The sequence below is a fragment of the Dreissena polymorpha genome, chromosome 15 (genome assembly GCF_020536995.1).
Source record: "Dreissena polymorpha isolate Duluth1 chromosome 15, UMN_Dpol_1.0, whole genome shotgun sequence".
Taxonomy (NCBI): domain Eukaryota; kingdom Metazoa; phylum Mollusca; class Bivalvia; order Myida; family Dreissenidae; genus Dreissena; species Dreissena polymorpha.
In genome coordinates this window covers 38,877,933-38,898,766 of record NC_068369.1, presented here as the reverse complement: position 1 = coordinate 38,898,766, position 20,834 = coordinate 38,877,933, and the positions used below count along the sequence as shown (strand labels likewise).

Here is a 20,834-nt window from a genome sequence, read left to right as displayed (position 1 = left end):
GGACTACAGAGGTCCCTAATAGGCATCTGTGGACTACAGAGGTCCCTAATAGGCATCTGTGGACTACGTGGTCCCTAATAGGCATCTGTGGACTACGAGGTCCCTAATAGGCATCTGTGGACTACAGAGGTCTCTAATAGGCATCCCTGGACTACAGAGGTCCCTAATAGGCATCTGTGGACTACAGAGGTCCCTAATAGGCATCTGTGGACTACGAGGTCCCTAATAGGCATCTGTGGACTACAGAGGTCCCTAATAGGCATCTGTGGACTACGTGGTCCCTAATAGGCATATGTGGACTACAGAGGTCCCTAATAGGCATCTGTGGACTACAGAGGTCCCTAATAGGCATCTGTGGACTACAGAGGTCCCTAATAGGCATCTGTGGACTACGTGGTCCCTAATAGGCATCTGTGGACTACAGAGGTCCCTAATAGGCATCTGTGGACTACGTGGTCCCTAATAGGCATCTGTGGACTACAGAGGTCCCTAATAGGCATCTGTGGACTATGTGGTCCCTAATAGGCATCTGTGGACTATGTGGTCCCTAATAGGCATTGGTCGACTACATGGTCCCTAATAGGCATCTGTGGACTACAGAGGTCCCTAATAGGCATCTGTGGACTACGTGGTCCCTAATAGGCATCTGTGGACTACGTGGTCCCTAATAGGCATCTTTGGACTACGTGGTCCCTAATAGGCATCTGTGGACTACGTGGTCCCTAATAGGCATCTGTGGACTACAGAGGTCCCTAATAGGCATCTGTGGACTACATGGTCCCTAATAGGCATCTGTGGACTACAGAGGTCCCTAATAGGCATCTGTGGACTACAGAGATCTCTTATAGGCATCTGTGGACTACGTGGTCCCTAATAGGCATCTGTGGACTACAGAGGTCCCTAATAGGCATCTGTGGACTACAGAGGTCCCTAATAGGCATCTGTGGACTACATGGTCCCTAATAGGCATCTGTGGACTACAGAGGTCCCTAATAGGCATCTGTGGACTACAGAGGTCTCTAATAGGCATCCCTGGACTACAGAGGTCCCTAATAGGCATCTGTGGACTACGTGGTCCCTAATAGGCATCTTTGGACTACGTGGTCCCTAATAGGCATCTGTGGACTACAGAGGTCCCTAATAGGCATCTGTGGACTACAGAGGTCCCTAATAGGCATCTGTGGACTACAGAGGTCCCTAATAGGCATCTGTGGACTACAGAGGTCCCTAATAGGCATCTGTGGACTACGTGGTCCCTAATAGGCATCTGTGGACTACAGAGGTCCCTAATAGGCATCTGTGGACTACAGAGGTCCCTAATAGGCATCTGTGGACTACAGAGGTCCCTAATAGGCATCTGTGGACTACGTGGTCCCTAATAGGCATCTGTGGACTACAGAGGTCCCTAATAGGCATCTGTGGACTACGTGGTCCCTAATAGGCATCTGTGGACTACAGAGGTCCCTAATAGGCATCTGTGGACTACGTGGTCCCTAATAGGCATCTGTGGACTACAGAGGCTCATCTGGGATGACACTTAACTCACATGCCCTGTTTTATGGTTCTGAACATATAATGTTAATTTAAATCAAATATATGAATGTTATCAATGCTGTGGTAGTAAGTGTGAGAGTTTAAATGTAGAAGTGGTTCCCTGTAATAAGAAGTTGATGTGGTTTTCTGGCACAATTAATAAACTAGTTGTTATTCATAAGCAGTTCATGATTTTCAAAAAATCATTTATTTATATTCTCATTCATGTATGCAATTATTATTATTTTTCAAAAATGCATTCTTAAGTTGAACATTGTTTATAAATGATGAATAATAATTCACAATGTTATTATTTTGATATTTTGCTTGCTTTTTCATATATTCTATTATTAGTATATAACATCAGACAGTGGTCTTCTAAGAAGTTTGTCAAGATAGGCCACACCAATTTTGTCGCATTTTTAATATAGCCTTTATATAAAAATGTTTTCTGAAAAAGGGCAAGGTATAATATTTGTATGTAACATCATATATTTGACTGTATTTGTCTTCTACTAATTTTAAAGTATGCCTTCGGGGTCATAATTGACCACACCTGTGTGATGGTGAGAAATGTATTATATACACTAAGGTTTATGTTTGATCAAGATTAGTTCAAATTATGTCTCTGTTGTCAAAAGTATGGCCCAAACCAGGAGTCTAAAACATTATACCACTAAGCTTGAGTTTGTCAGATGACCATTCAAGGATCCTTAGAATCCTGTTGTTGTCCTTTCAGTCTGTAAGTACACAGTTCATGAGCGTTGTGTACACAGGGCCCCTGCATCCTGTATAACCACATATGTGAAATCCAAAAAGACCTCACAGGTAAGTTATAGTTTTCTTGCCTTAATTTGGAATAATATGCAATAAATGTTATGCTATTTCATTTCATCAGACATCTTGTAAAATATAATCCAAAATGACCCCAGGCAAGAACCAAGACATCAAATAGAAATCTAGCATGTTGTTTAAATACTGTACTGAATAGTGAAAACGTTCTGTACTCATTGAATTTGCTTTTTCAATGGCAAAACATTTCAACTCTTCCTGAAAGAATAAATAACATAATTTTTAGAAGAAAAAAAGTAAAAGTGTAAGTGTTACAAGACCTTGCACTGCAATTTTATGTTGTACATAGGCTATGTGGGATGTATATAGGCTAAGTGGGATGTACATAGGCTATGTGGGATGTACATAGGCTATGTGGGATGTACATAGGCTATTTGGGATGTACATAGGCTATGCAGGATGTACAAAGGCTATGTGGGATGTACATAGGCTATGTGGGATGTACATAGGCTATGTGGGATGTACATAGGCTATGTGGGATGTACATTGGATATGTGGGATGTACATAGGTTATGTGGAATGTACATAGTTTATGTGGGATGTACATAGGTTATGTGGGATGTACATAGGTTATGTGGGATGTACATAGGCTATGTGGAATGTACATTGGTTATGTGGGATGTACATAGGTTATGTGGGATGTACATAAGCTATGTGGGATGTACATAGGCTATGTGGGATGTACATAGGTTATGTGGGATGTACATAGGCTATGCAGGATGTACAAAGGCTATGTGGGATGTACATAGGCTAAGTGGGATGTACATAGGCTATGTTGAATGTACATAGGTTATGTGGGATGTACGTAGGATATGTGGGATGCACATAAGCTATGTGGGATGTATATAGGCTATGTGGGATGTACGTAGGTTATGTGGAATATACGTAGGTTATGTGGGATGTACATACGCTATGTGGGATGTACATAGTCTATGTGGGATGTACACAGGCTATGCGGGCTTTACATAGGCTATTTGGGATGTACATAGGCTATGGGATGCACATAGGCTATGTGGGATGTACATAGGCTATATGGAATGTTCATAGGCTATGTGGAATGTACATATGTAATGTGGGATGTACATAGACTATGTGGAATGTAAATATGTTATGTGGGATGTACATAGGCTATGTGGGATGTGCATAGGCTATGTGGAATGTACATAGGCTATGTGGAATGTACATATGTTGTGTGGGATGTACATAGACTATGTGGAATGTACATAGGTTATGTGGGATGTACATAGGCTATGTGTTATGTACTTGGCTATGTGTGATGTACATAGGCTACGTGGAATGTACATATGTTATGTGGGATGTACATAGCCTATGTGGGATGTACATAGGCTATGTGGGATGTACATAGGCTATGTAGGATGTACATAGGCTATGTGGGATGTACATACGCTATGTGGGATGTACATAGTCTATGTGGGATGTACACAGGCTATGCGGGCTTTACATAGGCTATGTGGGATGTACATAGGCTATGGGATGCACATAGGCTATGTGGGATGTACATAGGCTATATGGGATGTTTATAGGCTATGTGGAATGTACATATGTTATGTGGGATGTACATAGACTATGTGGAATGTACATATGTTATGTGGGATGTACATAGGCTATGTGGAATGTACATAGGCTATGTGAAATGTACATATGTTGTGTGGGATGTACATAGACTATGTGGAATGTACATAGGTTATGTGGGATGTTCATAGGCTATGTGTTATGTACTTGGCTATGTGGGATGTACATAGGCTATGTGGAATGTACATATGTTATGTGGGATGTACATAGCCTATGTGGGATGTACATAGGCTATGTGGGATGTACATAGGCTATGTGGGATGTACATAGGCTATGTGGGATGTACATTGGCTATTTGGGATGTACATAGGTTATGTGGAATGTACATAGGTTATGTGGGATGTACATAGGTTATGTGGGATGTACATAGGTTATGTGGGATGTACATAAGCTATATGGGATATACATAGGCTATGTGGGATGTACATAGGTTATGTGGGATGTACAAAGGCTATGTGAGATATGCATATGCTATGAGGGATGTACATAGATTATGTGGGATGTACACATGCTATGTGGGATGTATATAGGTTATGTGGGATGTACATAGTATATGTGGGATGTACATAGGCTATGTGGGATGTACTAAGGCCATGTGGGATCTAGATAGGTTATGTGGGATGTACATAGGTTATGTGGGATTTACATAGGCTATGTGGGATGTTCATAGACTATGTGAGATGTACTTAAGCTATGTGGGATGTACATATGTTATATGGGATGTACATAGGCTATGTGGGATGTACATTGGTTATGTGGGATGTACATAGGTTATGTGGGATGTACATAAGCTATGTGGGATGTACATAGGCTATGTGGGATGTACATAGGTTATGTGGGATGTACAAAGGCTACATGTATGTGAGATATACATATGCTATGAGGGATGTACATAGGTTATGTGTGATGTACATAGGCTATGTGGGATGTATATAGGTAATGTGGGATGTACAAAGTTTATGTGGGATGTACATATGCTATGTGGGATGTACATAGGTTATGTGGGATGTACATAGGTTATGTGGGATGTACATAGGCTATATGGGATGTACATAGGCTATGTTGGATGTACATAGACTATGTGAGATGTACTTAAGCTATGTGGGATGTACATATGTTATATGGGATGTACATAGGCTATGTGGGATGTACATAGGCTATGTGGGATGTACATACGCTATGTGAGTTGTACATAGGCTATGTGGGATGTACATATGTTATATGGGATGTACATAGGCTATGTTGGGATGTACATAAAGCTTTAGCTAAATGTTTTAACAAATGTTATCAGACTGTGGTCCCTATTGAGAAGTGTTCAGATCCTGTCAGTGAATAGCGGAGTTATAACATTGCCCAGTACCTTTTTAGCTCACCAGAGCACGAATTGAATCCTTATTTTCACAGTCATACATTTTATGGTTGAATATATCTACACATTGTGTGTTTCTTTTGATGATTTTAAAGCAAGCAAGTCAGGTATGTAGAAACAGATTTAAAATGCCTTGATGGTATTGTGTGTAATGAAGTACATGTAAGTGGTTTATCGAGTGTTTTTTAAAACTTTTTATCCAAAGTGTTTGTGCATTAGTGTTAGATAAGTAAGGATGTAAAGACTATTAGTAACACTGATATCAAAACTCAGTAAGTAAACACTACTTAGGAGCAAAATTGATATTGATATGTCATTAAGTAAAGACCACTAAATAGCAGCATTCATATCAAAACTCCAGTCAATAAAGACTACTTAGTAGCAACATTGATATCAAAACTCCAGTAAGTACAGACTACTTAGTAGCAACATTGATATCAAAACTCCAGTAAGTACAGACTACTTAGTAGCAACATTGATATCAAAACTCCAGTAAGAAAAGACTACTTATTAGCAACATTGATATCAAAACTCCAGTAAGTAAAGACTACTAAGTAGCAGCATTCATATCAAAACTCCAGTAAGTAAAGACTACTTAGTAGCAATATTGATATCAAAACTCCAGTAAGTAAAGACTACTTAGTAGCAACATTGATATCAAAACTCCAGTAAGTAAAGACCACTTATAAGCAACATTGATATCAAAACTCCAGTAAGAAAAGACTACTTAGTAGCAACATTGATATCAAAACTCCAGTAGGTAAAGACTACCTAGTAGCAACATTGATATCAAAACTCCAGTAAGTAAAGACTACTTAGTAGCAACATTGATATCAAAACTCCAGTAGGTAAAGACTACCTAGTAGCAACATTGATATCAAAACTCCAGTAAGTGAAGACCACTTAGTAGCAACATTGATATCAAAACTCAAGTAAGTAAAGACTACTTAGTAGCAACATTGATATCAAAACTCCAGTAGGTAAAGACTACTTAGTAGCAACATTGATATCAAAACTCCAGTAAGTAAAGACTACCTAGTAGCAATATTGATATCAAAACTCTAGTCAGTAAAGACTACTTAGTAGCAACATTGATATCAAAACTCCAGTAAGTAAAGACTTCCTAGTAGCAACATTGATATCAAAACTCCAGTAAGTAAAGACTACTTAGTAGCAACATTGATATCAAAACTCCAGTAGGTAAAGACTACCTAGTAGCAACATTGATATCAAAACTCCAGTAAGTAAAGACTACTTAGTAGCAACATTGATATCAAAACTCAAGTAAGTAAAGACTACTTAGTAGCAACATTGATATCAAAACTCCAGTAAGTAAAGACCACTTAGTAGCAACATTGATATCAAAACTCCAGTAGGTAAAGACTACTAAGTAGCAGCATTCATATCAAAACTCCAGTAAGTGAAGACCACTTAGTAGCAACATTGATATCAAAACTCCAGTAAGTGAAGACCACTTAGTAGCAACATTGATATCAAAACTCCAGTAAGAAAAGACCACTTAGTAGCAACTTTGATATCAAAACTCAAGTAAGAAAAGACCACTTAGTAGCAACATTGATATCAAAACTCCAGTAAGTGAAGACCACTTAGTAGCAACATTGATATCAAAACTCCAGTAAGAAAAGACCACTTAGTAGCAACTTTGATATCAAAACTCAAGTAAGAAAAGACCACTTAGTAGCAACTTTGATATCAAAACTCCAGTAAGTGAAGACCACTTAGTAGCAACATTGATATCAAAACTCCAGTAAGAAAAAGAAAAAACCACTTAGTAGCAACTTTGATATCAAAACTCAAGTAAGAAAAGACTACTTAGTAGCAACATTGATATCAAAACTCCAGTAAGAAAAGACCACTTAGTAGCAACATTGATATCAAAACTCCAGTAAGTAAAGACTACTTAGTAGCAACATTGATATCAAAACTCCAGTAAGTAAAGACTACTTAGTAGCAACATTGATATCAAAACTCCAGTAAGTAAAGACTACTTAGTAGCAACATTGATATCAAAACTCCAGTAAGTAAAGACTACTTAGTAGCAACATTGATATCAAAACTCCAGTAAGTAAAGACTACTTAGTAGCAACATTGATATCAAAACTCCAGTAAGTAAAGACTACTTAGTAGCAACATTGATATCAAAACTCCAGTAGGTAAAGACTACTTAGTAGCAATATTGATATCAAAACTCCAGTAAGAAAAGACTACTTAGTAGCAATATTGATATCAAAACTCCAGTAAGTAAAGACTACTTAGTAGCAATATTGATATCAAAACTCCAGTAAGTAAAGACCACTTAGTAGCAATATTGATATCAAAACTCCAGTAAGAAAAGACTACTTAGTAGCAACATTGATATCAAAACTCCAGTAGGTAAAGACTACTTAGTAGCAACATTGATATCAAAACTCCAGTAAGTAAAGACTACTTAGTAGCAACATTGATATCAAAACTCCAGTAAGTAAAGACTACTTAGTAGCAACATTGATATCAAAACTCCAGTAGGTAAAGACTACTTAGTAGCAACATTGATATCAAAACTCCAGTAAGTAAAGACTACTTAGTAGCAACATTGATATCAAAACTCCAGTAAGTAAAGACTACTTAGTAGCAACAATGATATCAAAACTCCAGTAGGTAAAGACTACTTAGTAGCAACATTGATATCAAAACTCCAGTAAGTAAAGACTACTTAGTAGCAACATTGATATCAAAACTCCAGTAGGTAAAGACTACTTAGTAGCAATATTGATATCAAAACTCCAGTAAGAAAAGACTACTAAGTAGCAATATTGATATCAAAACTCCAGTAAGTAAAGACTACTTAGTAGCAATATTGATATCAAAACTCCAGTAAGTAAAGACCACTTAGTAGCAATATTGATATCAAAACTCCAGTAAGAAAAGACTACTTTGTAGCAACATTGATATCAAAACTCCAGTAAGTAAAGACTACTTAGTAGCAATATTGATATCAAAACTCCAGTAAGAAAAGACTACTTAGTAGCAATATTGATATCAAAATTCCAGTAAGTAAAGACTACCTAGTAGCAACATTGATATCAAAACTCCAGTAAGTAAAGACCACTTAGTAGCAATATTGATATCAAAACTCCAGTAAGAAAAGACTACTTAGTAGCAACATTGATATCAAAACTCCAGTAAGTAAAGACCACTTAGTAGCAACATTGATATCAAAACTCCAGTAAGTAAAGACTACTTAGTAGCAACATTGATATCAAAACTCCAGTAAGTAAAGACTACTTAGTAGCAACATTGATATCAAAACTCCAGTAAGAAAAGACTACTTATTAGCAACATTGATATCAAAACTCCAGTTAGTAAAGACTACTTAGTAGCAATATTGATATAAAAACTCCAGTAAGTAAAGACTTCCTAGTAGCAACATTGATATCAAAACTCCAGTAAGTACAGACTACTTAGTAGCAACATTGATATCAAAACTCCAGTAGGTAAAGACTACCTAGTAGCAACATTGATATCAAAACTCCAGTAAGTGAAGACCACTTAGTAGCAACATTGATATCAAAACTCAAGTAAATAAAGACTACTTAGTAGCAACATTGATATCAAAACTCCAGTAAGTAAACACTACTTAATAGCAACATTGATATCAAAACTCCAGTAAGTAAAGACTACTTATTAGCAACATTGATATCAAAACTCCAGTAGGTAAAGATGACTTTAGTAGCAACATTGATATCAAAACTCCAGTTGGTAAAGATTACTTAGTAGCAACATTGATATCAAAACTCCAGTAAGAAAAGACTACTTAGTAGCAATATTGATATCAAAACTCCAGTAAGAAAAGACTACTTAGTAGCAATATTGATATCAAAACTCCAGTAAGTAAAGACCACTTAGTAGCAACATTGATATCAAAACTCCAGTATGTACAGACTACTTAGTAGCAACATTGATATCAAAACTCCAGTATGTACAGACTACTTATTAGCAACATTGATATCAAAACTCCAGTAGGTAAAGATGACTTTAGTAGCAACATTGATATCAAAACTCCAGTAGGTAAAGATTACTTAGTAGCAACATTGATATCAAAACTCCAGTAAGAAAAGACTACTTTGTAGCAATATTGATATCAAAACTCCAGTAAGAAAAGACTACTTAGTAGCAATATTGATATCAAAACTCCAGTAAGTAAAGACCACTTAGTAGCAACATTGATATCAAAACTCCAGTAGGTAAAGATTACTTAGTAGCAACATTGATATCAAAACTCCAGTATGTACAGACTACTTAGTAGCAACACTGATATCAAAACTCCAGTAAGTAAAGACTACTTAGTAGCAACACTGATATCAAAACTCCAGTTAGTAAAGACTACTTATTAGCAACATTGATATCAAAACTCCAGTAGGTAAAGATTACTTTAGTAGCAACATTGATATCAAAACTCCAGTATGTACAAACTACTTAGTAGCAACATTGATATCAAAACTCCAGAGACTTAATGCTTATTTCATCTCTGTCAGGTAAATAGATTGCTACTGAGTTTGTTGATATGTTTTAAGTGGATTATATTAACTATTATCAAAATATGTTCCATTGTATTGTTAATTTTGTGTAATCTTATCCGAATGCTCTGCCACTAAAAATGAATTGTATGTTTTTGTTGTATGATTTATTTCTATAGTCTCAAATAATAAACTGTGTTTCGCTGTGCCTATTTCCTTGATGTGTTGTTGGATGCATTGGGCTATCATGACAAATTGTCATAAAGCTGCATATTCTTGAATCACTTTTCAAAATTCATAATACATCATGTGTAAGCTTCTATTTATTTAAGTGCTAGATCGTTGTATGTTGTGCCCACCTATGTTTAATTATCATAATCCTTGACATATGACATGTGGGGGGGGGCATACAAATAAAAAGTGGCATTGCAGAGTGATTGTTTATAAGATTTAACACACACAAAATGGCATAGTGCCAATATTTACAAGATATGAACACACATATTTGATAAACAAATGGCGTGTAGTCATTGTTTACCAGTATGGTATACAGATGAGGACAAACTGTCATTGTTTACCAGTATGGTATACAGATGAGGACAAACTGTCATTGCTTACCAGTATGGTATACAGATGAGGACAAACTGTCATTGTTTACCAGTATGGTATACAGATGAGGACAAACTGTCATTGTTTACCAGTATGGTATACAGATGATGACAAACTGTCATTGTTTACCAGTATGGTATACATATGAGGACAAATGTTCATTGTTTACCAGTATTGTATACAGATGATGACAAACTGTCATTGTTTACCAGTATGGTATACAGATGAAGATAAACTCTCATTAACAAGAAATGTCATATACTGAGTCATTGTTCACCAAATCAGACATATTTACTGGTACTCCAAAATGACAAAAATCATTTTAATTGCGTAATCAAAGTTATTAGTTTTTAAAATATTTTTTTAATGTATATTAAACACCTCTGGCATAGAAACATACTAACACACTCTGATGTACAAAAGCAAACACTAAACAATCTATCTTAACACATATGAAATTAGATTTAATCTTGAACTGGGGCTTGAATTTGTGTGCTCTTCATATGTTATATATTTTAAGTGATAAGTGGTTTTCTTTTGAATCTGTCTTGTAAAGAAATTGCCGATTCAAAGTCTTTTTAGTGTCCAATATATGTAATTATATCTTTTGAATTGTGTTTAAGCTTTGCATCATAATACCCATACATCAAAAGATCAAATTGTAGCAGTATTGAATATTCAGTTTCAAACAGCAGCAGTTTTCTGCTGATAATTTGTTCAATCTTTCCTATATTTCATCCAGAATTATTTCACTTGTCACTCATAGCATGGCGCATGCGGAAACCTAACAAATGTGCAATCAGGCATATAGAAAGATTGAGGCTACAGTAGTGAGTGAATGCTTGTTTTAAATGTGCTGCCTTGTGTATGAATTCTAAATCTTGTAAATAATCTAGGACAAACATTCTTTTCCATTGATTAGGCTTTAACTGCACTTGATCTTCATTTGCTATGAACTTGGTGCATTTAAATTCCTTTTTCAGCTCTCCTGAACACAATTTGCTCATGGTGAGCTTTTGTGATCTCCTGTTGTCCTTCATAAATCATGTTTGTAAGCACTTTAGGGGCCACATTTATTGCCCAATCTTCATGAAACTTAGTCAAAATGATATCTCTTCCGAGTTGGAAACTGGGTCACATGTTTTTTAAAAACTAGGTCACTAGGTCAAATAAAAGCACAAACACTCTAGAGGTCATATTTTTTAACTGTCTCAAAAGTTTGGTTATAATGATATCTTGCAGGGATGAGAATCTTCCATGAATTTGTTGATTTTCATGATTTTAAAGCTCCCAGTGTCACTTTTGAAATGGCTGGAAAGACTTTATACTCATAGTGTTAGTTGCCACAATTTACTACTGTGGCATGAATGAGGCATTTCTAAAAGAAAATTGCTGCGTGAATTGTTTGGGTCCTGTGAAATACATGGCTACAAGGGTGCAGGGCAGGTTATCTAATAAGTTAAGCCTTTTGAAAACTTCAAAACTTCAGGAGTCACATGCTTTTGCCCAATTACCAAGAAGCTTTATCAAAACATTTGCTCTTATGTTATCTCATACAAACTCAAATTGGTTGAAAAGCAAAGTCAGAAGATATGCAAACTATACAAACATAAACAAGCTGCCTTAAACCATTTATGCCTAGCGTCTAGAAAAAAGGCCTTTGCAAACAGCGTAGACCCAGATGAGACACCACATGATGCGGTGTCTCATCTGGGTCTGCGCTGTTTGCAAAATTGTTGATGTCAAATTGGTTTGAAATTTTTATTTGTTAGGGACACATTTTGTTACAAAGTGAGAATTATTTAGTTGAAGGTGTAGGACGTAATGTATGATGCCTTATTTGCCCTATTATACTAAGTTATCCGTTAAGATGTGCTTAAATGCCTCAAGCTATTTATGGCCTTGACACCCAAAAAGTAACAACAAACATACAGGCTGATACATTAACTATACTTGCACCATCCTGTGTGGCATATTCCAACTTTACCTTGCTTTATTGCATTATAATAACTTGTCTATTAACTGTCACAATCACACACTCTGCAAATTATTATTTTGAGCTTTTGATGTTGCTTCTGTTTGCACATTGATGATTTATGTTTCCTGTAATTGAAGTCTTGACATGCTAGCAGACGCTGTTTTGCAGACTATGAACCACCACTGGGTGGAGGGCAACTGTTCAGGGAAATGTGAGAAGTGCCACAAAACCATCAAGTTCTGCAACGGTGTGACTGGACTCACTTGCAGATGGTGCCATTTAACGGTATGTTACTTAGGAGCTATCTCATGAAAACATCGCTACATGAGTTTCTTACGTGCAGTCTTTGAGAATTGCAACTTTATGACAGATTGTTAGGAAATTTATTTCTGTATATTATTTAAGTGACACTGTATATCTTTGTTTAGAAGAATGCAGAAGTATCCATTAGATGGGCAAGAAGCCATTGTTATGTCCCCCAGTCAATACTGGGGGACATATTGTTTTTGCCCTGTCTGTTTGTTGGTTTGTTGGTTTGCGTCAAACTTTAACATTGGCCATAACTTTTGCAATATTTAAGATAGCAACTTGATATTTGGCATGCATGTGTATCTTATGGAGCTGCACATTTTGAGTGGTGAAAGTCAAGGTCATCCTCAAGACCAAAGGTCAAATATATGGGGGGGCATAGTGTTTCACAAACACATCTTGTTTTTGTTAATATTACAACTTGTATATTCTGTAAGCAATCTTTTGATGTCATTAGTGACTTCATTGGGCAGAAATTTGTTTGTCATACAGACATCAAACATTGATTTGCTTTTTAAAAGTTTTAAATGTCGCAACTTATAAAGATCATCACAAATAGGTTGAGATTATATGTTTCTGTCCATTGTGGATGAATTCATGTTTGCTAAATCACACTACAGTGTTGGATTTTTAAACCAATTTGATATGTTGAAAAGGCATAAAAAACAAACTCTGCCCTGCAGATTTCTTAATGTATTTAAAAACTTCCGCGCCTTGGCATCACCATAGTAGTATAATTGGCTAGTTAATAATGCATATAAAAAAAGTGAAGGTGCCAGTGATTAACGGCCACTTGTTGGTTTAGATCATGTCGGGCTGAATATGTATTTATACCTCAATACTTGATAATAATTGTAGTCTGTATAATTGCAGAATATTAATGAATTGAATATTTATGCCCCCCTTCGGAGAAGAGGGGGTATATTGTTTTGCACATGTCGGTGGGTCAGTCTGTCCGTCGGTCTGTCCACCAGATGGTTTCTGGATGATAACTCAAGAACGCTTAGGCCTAGGATCATGAAACTTCATAGGTACATTGATCATGACTGGCAGATCATTGATTTTCAGGTCACTACGTCAAAGGTCAAGGTCACAGTGACTCAAAATAATAAAATGGTTTCCGGATGATAACTCAAGAATGCATAGGCCTAGGATCATGAAACTTCATTGGTACATGTACATTGATCATGACTGGCAGATGACCGCTATTGATTTTCAGGTCATTAGGTCAAAGGTCAAGGTCACAGTGACCTGAAATAGTAAAATGGTTTCCGGATGATGACACTTCGTAGGAAAATTGATCATGACTGGCAGATGACCCCTATTGATTTTCAGGTCACTAGGTCAAAGGTCAAGGTCACAGTGACTCAAAACAGTAAAATGGTTTCCGGATGATAACTCAAGAATGCTTACGCCTAGGATCATGAAACTTCATAGGTACATTGATCATGACTGGCAGATGACCCATATCGATTTTCAGGTCACTAGGTCAAAGGTCAAGGTCACAGTGACTCGAAATAGTTAAATGGTTTCCGGATGATAACTCAAGAATGCTTACGCCTAGGATCATGAAACTTCATAGGTAAATTGATCATGACTGGCAGATGACCCCTATTAATATTCAGGTCACTAGGTCAAAGGTCAAGGTCACAGTTACTCGAAACAGTAAAATGGTTTCCTGATGATAATTAGGCCTAGGATCATGAAACTTAATAGGTACATTGATCATGACTGGCAGATGACCCCTATTGACTTTCAGGTCACTTGGTCAAAGGTCAAGGTCACAGTTACAAAAAACATATTCACACAATGGCTGCCACTACAACTGACAGCCCATATGGGAGGCATGCATGTTTTACAAACTGCCCTTGTTTTGTACCTGTTTTTGGTGTTGATGTTTTCACTGAGAATCAATAAACTATGAGTTTTATTAAACTGGCATAAATGGTCCAATGCTGTATCTGTTGTTATATATGTGATACGTGCTGTACACTTGATGATGTTGCAACCAAACATTGATGTTTAAATATCACTCAATACAGGCTTATTATGGTCATATCTGGTTGAGTTCCTATGGGGCCTATATTTCACACATCCTTATTCGGAGTTACACAATTAATATCTTATATATGTTTACCAAAAAAGCATGTGACACAAGAGAAATTCTTGAAACTTAGATTTTATATATAGTTTAATGCATCTGTTTTTGTACCCCCACAACGAAGTTTAGGGGGGTATATAGGAGTGAACTTGTCTGTTGGTCTGTCTGTCGGTCAGTCCGTATTAAATGTCGCTCTATAATTCAAGTGGTTTTCATCCTATCTTCACCAAACTTGGTCAGAAGTTGTATCTAGATGATTTCTAGGTCAGGTTTGAATATGGGTCATGCCGGGTAAAAAACTAGGTCACAGGGTCACTTAGTGCATTTTAAACATTCATCATATTGTCTGCTCTTTAATTCAAGAAGTTTTCATCCAATATCTTCACCAAACTTGTTCAGAAGTTTTATCTAGATGATCTGTACGCCAAGTTTAAACATGGGCCATGCAGGGCCAAAAACTAGGTCACTTAGTACGTTTTACACATTCAGCATGGTGTCCGCTCTCTAATTCAAGTAGTTTTCATCTGATCTTCACCACACTTGGTCAGAAGTTGTATCTAGATAATGTGTAGGTCAACTTTGAACATGGGCCATGCCGGGTCAAAAACTAGGTCACGGGGTCACTTAGTGCGTTTTAAACATTGAGCATGGTGTCCACTGTTTTTTGTGAAGACAACATGCAAAGTATTCTGTGTTAATCTATATGGGGGGGGTATTAGTCATGTCTGTGACAAAGCTCTAGTTCATATTTAATTGAAATAAATCTCTTAGTCTTGAAATTGGAAAAACAGTCTTAAAGCTGAAAGCAGATCTTGCCAAGTCACACTGTAAACTTGTTTTATGTAAGCATTTGTCTGTTCTAAAAAATCCTACGAACAATAGCATGGTGATGTATGATGTCTTATTAAGGTTTAACATTATGAGTTTTTGTAAAAATAAATATATATTTGTTAGAAAGTCATCAACTGTAGAAGCAAAAATAATTGGTCGCATTTAAATGCTTCAAATAGCCAAAGCTGTTGAATTTGGAATTTTTACCTTTAAATATGTTCTAAAAGTGCTTGAATTTTTGTCAAGAAATGTCTGTATGAGCCCTATTATGGTGTGTCATGTAGGTGCCATCATAGGATGTGTAACTTAGGTGATATAGTATGTTGCATTGCTGCAATCTTGTTTAATATGTCTTCAATAATGAACTGTATTTTAAATGGATATTTGCTTTGGCAATAATTGAACATCTTATATAAAGTCTTTTCGCTGATTGGCAGGGTATAAGGCTTGATTGATGAACTTATTGTCCCCTACTGGTAAAACCAGTATGGTTTGCTCTCTGTGTGTCTGTGAGTCTGTCACACTTTTCTGGATATTGTGATAACTTTAAAAGTTCTAAATATTTTTTCATGAAACTTTCAATAATGGACAGATGCAGTATGGAGATTATGCATGGCATTTCATTTTGTTCCAACGTCAAGAATTCTGGTTTTCAATGGCAACAAACCGACTAGAAATATTGCTGAAAATGGTGGATCCTGCGATAACTATAAAAGTTCTTCATATTTTTTCATGAAACTTGAAACATGGATAGATGGCATTATGGAGATTATGCACATCATTTCATTTTGTTCTTACGTCAAGAATTCTGGTTGCTATGACAACAAATAGACTAGAAATATTGCTGAAATGATGGAGTTACTGGTAGGGGACTTATATTGCTTGGCAATAGTCTAGTTGTATCTTACTTAAGGCTTTTTTTATTCTTTAGAAAGGGCCTTAAAAAGGCCCTTTCCCCTCCCCCCTTCAAAAAGGCTCCCTCCCCCTAAAAAGGCCCCTTCCCCAAAAAGAATTTTTTTTAAATTATGCAATTTTACCTGAATTTGAAGATTACTTTTGGAAAATATTTCCCCTTTCTCAGTTTTTTGTTTTTTTCCCCTAAATAGAAGGCCAGGCCCTTTTCCACAAATCAAGAAAAAAAGCCCTATCTGTTGCTTTCATATGCGCAGTTGATCAATGATAAGCTAGAAGGTGAATATTAAATGAACACAATGTTTTAACCAGGCATACTTTTCATTCCAGCTTCACAACCGGTGTGCGTCACAAGTGAAGCCCGAGTGTGATCTGGGGCTGTTTAGGGATCACATTTTACCGCCTACTGCCATCTGTCCCGCAGTACTTGACCGGAAAACTGGAGAGAAGCGAGTGCTGACAAGAACAGACTCCACTGTGTTTGATACCTCTGCTGTAAGTCACTAATTAATTGTGTTTTTTTTCTAACCTTTAATATCAAAGCAGCATCAGTTCATGTTAACAAATACAACAAGCAGTTGGATTAGGGTTGAACAAAAAGTTCTTGAACTGGCATTGGTTCATAACCAGCAGGCTATATCACATGATAACTAGCCAGCTTTATCACTTTATAACCAGCAAGCTAACTAGATAGCTCCATTACATGATAACTAGTGTGCTAAATTGTTCGTTATTAGCAAGCCATATCAAATGATAGAAAGCTGTATCACTTCATAACTAGAAAGCTGTAGAATTTCATAAAAAGAAAGTTTTATCACTTCATAACTAGAAGGCTTTATCACTTCGTAATTAGAAAGCTGTATCATTTCATAACTAGAAAGCTGTATCATTTGATAACTAGAAAGCTTTATCATTTCATAACTAGATAGCTTTAGCACTTCATAACTAGAAAGCTTTATCACTTCATAACTAGAAAGCTGTATCTCCTCCATAACTAGAAAGCTGTGTCTCCTCAGAACCAGAAAGCTATAAAACTTCATAACTAGAAAGCTATAAAACTTAATTACTAGAAAGCTATAAAACTTCATAACTAGAAAACTGCATCACTTCATTGCTAACAAGAAACATCACATTTTAAATAGTTAGCTTTATCATATGAAAACAAGAAAGCTATATGACATGATAAATAGCAAGTATTTCAATACATGACTCTATAAATCACTTGATTACAAACAAAAGATATCACATGATAACTTGCAAGCTATATCCTACAAAAACTAGTCAGCTATATCACATAATAACCATCAGGCTATATTGCTTGATAACTTGAAAGCTGCATTACTTGATCACTAATAAACTATATCGTATGATAAAAAGAAAGCTTTATCATTAAGTCACTAGAAAGTTTTATTACTAGATAATTGGAAAGCTATATCAAATAATAACCAGTAAGCTGCCATATGATAACTAGAACGCTATATTACTATACAATTAGAACGTTATATCAAATGACTTTCAGCAGGCAATATCCCTTGATAACTTACATCTCATGTTTGATTTCAGGGCCAGAGTTCATTTCAAATCAGTCCTGAAGACAATGCTCACCCCCTCCTTGTATTTGTTAATCCGAAAAGTGGCGGAAAACAGGGAAGCAAGTAAGTCACTAGGCTGTAACATTAGACTCTCTTGAAATGTACCCTCATTTTAAAAGTACATCTTTCGGAAAGAAATTGTGCATATATTTTTGAATTTAAAACGGATCGTTTTATAAATTGTATTGAATATTAAAGTTAGAACATTGCACTACAAATCGGAGAATGGCCGGTTCGATGCAAGGCCCAGCAACATAAATTGTGTAGGGATAGGTTATGGAATCCTTTCTACAACACGATACTGGCTGATGTATTTAACATGATACTGGCTGATGTATTTAACATGATACTGGCTGATGTATTTAACATGATACTGGCTGATGTATTTAACATGATACTTGCTGATGGGTTCGTAGACAAAGAACAAAGTTATTGTCTCTTTTTTGCCACACAAGAGACAAAAAACAGAAGTCGCAATCATATGAACTAAAAAGTAAAGATTTCAGTCTTATTTCAATGGCTTAAATATTAGTTATTCAAGTTGTTTTACTTTATAATTGCTTATTGGCTGGTAAACACACTCTTACCTGTTGTTAAACTCAGCTATTACATAAAGCACAAGAACTCTGCATTGTTGTTAAATGTCTGAAAAACAATTATAGATCTAAAACTATTTTTTTAATGTGTATTTTATCAATGGAGACACTGTGTATGTTATTTCAGGATAATGCGTAAATTCCAGTACTTGTTGAATCCCCGACAGGTGTATGATGTGATGAAAGGAGGACCCCAAGTAGGGTAGGTCATGTGTAGAAGTCAAGACAGAGACCAAGTAGGGTACGTCATTTGTAGTAGTCAAGTCATAGACCAAGTAGGATACTTCATTTGTAGTAGTCAAGACATAGACCAAGTAGGATACGTCATTTGTAGTAGTCAAGACATAGACCAAGTAGGGTACGTCATTTGTAGTAGTCAAGACATAGACCAAGTAGGGTAGGTCATGTGTAGTAGTCAAGTCATAGACCAAGTAGGATACTTCATTTGTAGAAGTCAAGTCATAGACCAAGTAGGGTACTTCATTTGTAGTAGTCAAGTCATAGACCAAGTAGGATACTTCATTTGTAGTAGTCAAGACATAGACCAAGTAGGATACTTCATTTGTAGTAGTCAAGTCAGAGACCAGGTAGGTTAGGTCATTTGTAGTAGTCAAGACATAGACCAAGTAGGGTAAGTCATTTGTAGTAGTCAAGACAGAGACCAAGTAGGGTATGTCATTTGTAGTAGTCAAGACATAGACCAAGTAGGGTACTTCATTTGTAGTAGTCAAGACATAGACCAAGTAGGATACTTCATTTGTAGTAGTCAAGTCATAGACCAAGTAGGGTACTTCATTTGTAGTAGTCAAGTCATAGACCAAGTAGGGTACTTCATTTGTAGTAGTCAAGTCATAGACCAAGTAGGATACTTCATTTGTAGTAGTCAAGACATAGACCAAGTAGGATACTTCATTTGTAGTAGTCAAGTCAGAGACCAAGTAGGTTACGTCATTTGTAGTAGTCAAGACATAGACCAAGTAGGGTAAGTCATTTGTAGTAGTCAAGACAGAGACCAAGTAGGGTATGTCATTTGTAGTAGTCAAGACATAGACCAAGTAGGATACTTCATTTGTAGTAGTCAAGACATAGACCAAGTAGGATACTTCATTTGTAGTAGTCAAGTCATAGACCAAGTAGGATACTTCATTTGTAGTAGTCAAGACATAGACCAAGTAGGGTACTTCATTTGTAGTAGTCAAGACATAGACCAAGTAGGGTACATCATTTGTAGTAGTCAAGACATAGACCAAGTAGGGTACTTCATTTGTAGTAGTCAAGTCATAGACCAAGTAGGGTACGTCATTTGTAGTAGTCAAGACATAGACCAAGTAGCGTACGTCATTTGTAGTAGCCAAGACATAGACCAAGTAGGGTATGTCCTTTGTAGTAGCCAAGACATAGACCAAGTAGAGTGCGTCATTTGTAGTAGCCAAGACATAGACCAAGTAGGGTACGTCATTTGTAATAGTCAAGACATAGACCAAGTAGGGTATGTCCTTTGTAGTAGTCAAGACATAGACCAAGTAGGATACTTTTTTTGTAGTAGTCAAGTCATAGACCAAGAAGGGTACGTCATTTGTAGTAGTCAAGACATAGACCAAGTAGAGTGTGTCATTTGTAGTAGCCAAGACATAGACCAAGTAGGGTACGTCATTTGTAGTAGTCAAGACATAGACCAAGTAGGATACTTCATTTGTAGTAGTCAAGACATAGACCAAGTAGGGTACGTCATGTGTAGAAGTCAAGACATAGACCAAGTAGGGTACGTCATTTGTAGTAGCCAAGACAGAGACCAAGTATGATACTTCATTTGTAGTAGTCAAGACAGAGACTAAGTAGGATAGGTCATTTGTAGTAGTCAAGACATAGACCAAGTAGGATACTTCATTTGTAGTAGCCAAGACATAGACCAAGTAGGGTACTTCATTTGTAGTAGTCAAGACATAGACCAAGTAGGGTACGTCATTTGTAGTAGTCAAGACATAGACCAAGATGGGTACATCATTTGTAGTAGTCAAGACATATACCAAGTAGGATACTTC

At 36.5% G+C, this 20,834-nt stretch overlaps 1 protein-coding gene across 14 annotated transcripts in view; it reads left to right on the top strand.

Annotated features, from left to right (window-relative positions):
* Window positions 1-20,834, top strand: part of LOC127860017 (diacylglycerol kinase beta-like) — a 157,747-nt gene that overhangs the window by 115,025 nt on the left and 21,888 nt on the right. For all 14 annotated transcript variants that reach the window (XM_052397709.1, XM_052397714.1, XM_052397715.1 and 11 more), the window contains 5 exons: window positions 2,273-2,361; window positions 12,620-12,736; window positions 16,935-17,099; window positions 18,168-18,259; window positions 18,920-18,994. In XM_052397709.1, coding sequence (XP_052253669.1) covers window positions 2,273-2,361; window positions 12,620-12,736; window positions 16,935-17,099; window positions 18,168-18,259; window positions 18,920-18,994 — 538 coding nt within the window. The remainder of the gene's footprint in view (window positions 1-2,272; window positions 2,362-12,619; window positions 12,737-16,934; window positions 17,100-18,167; window positions 18,260-18,919; window positions 18,995-20,834) is intronic.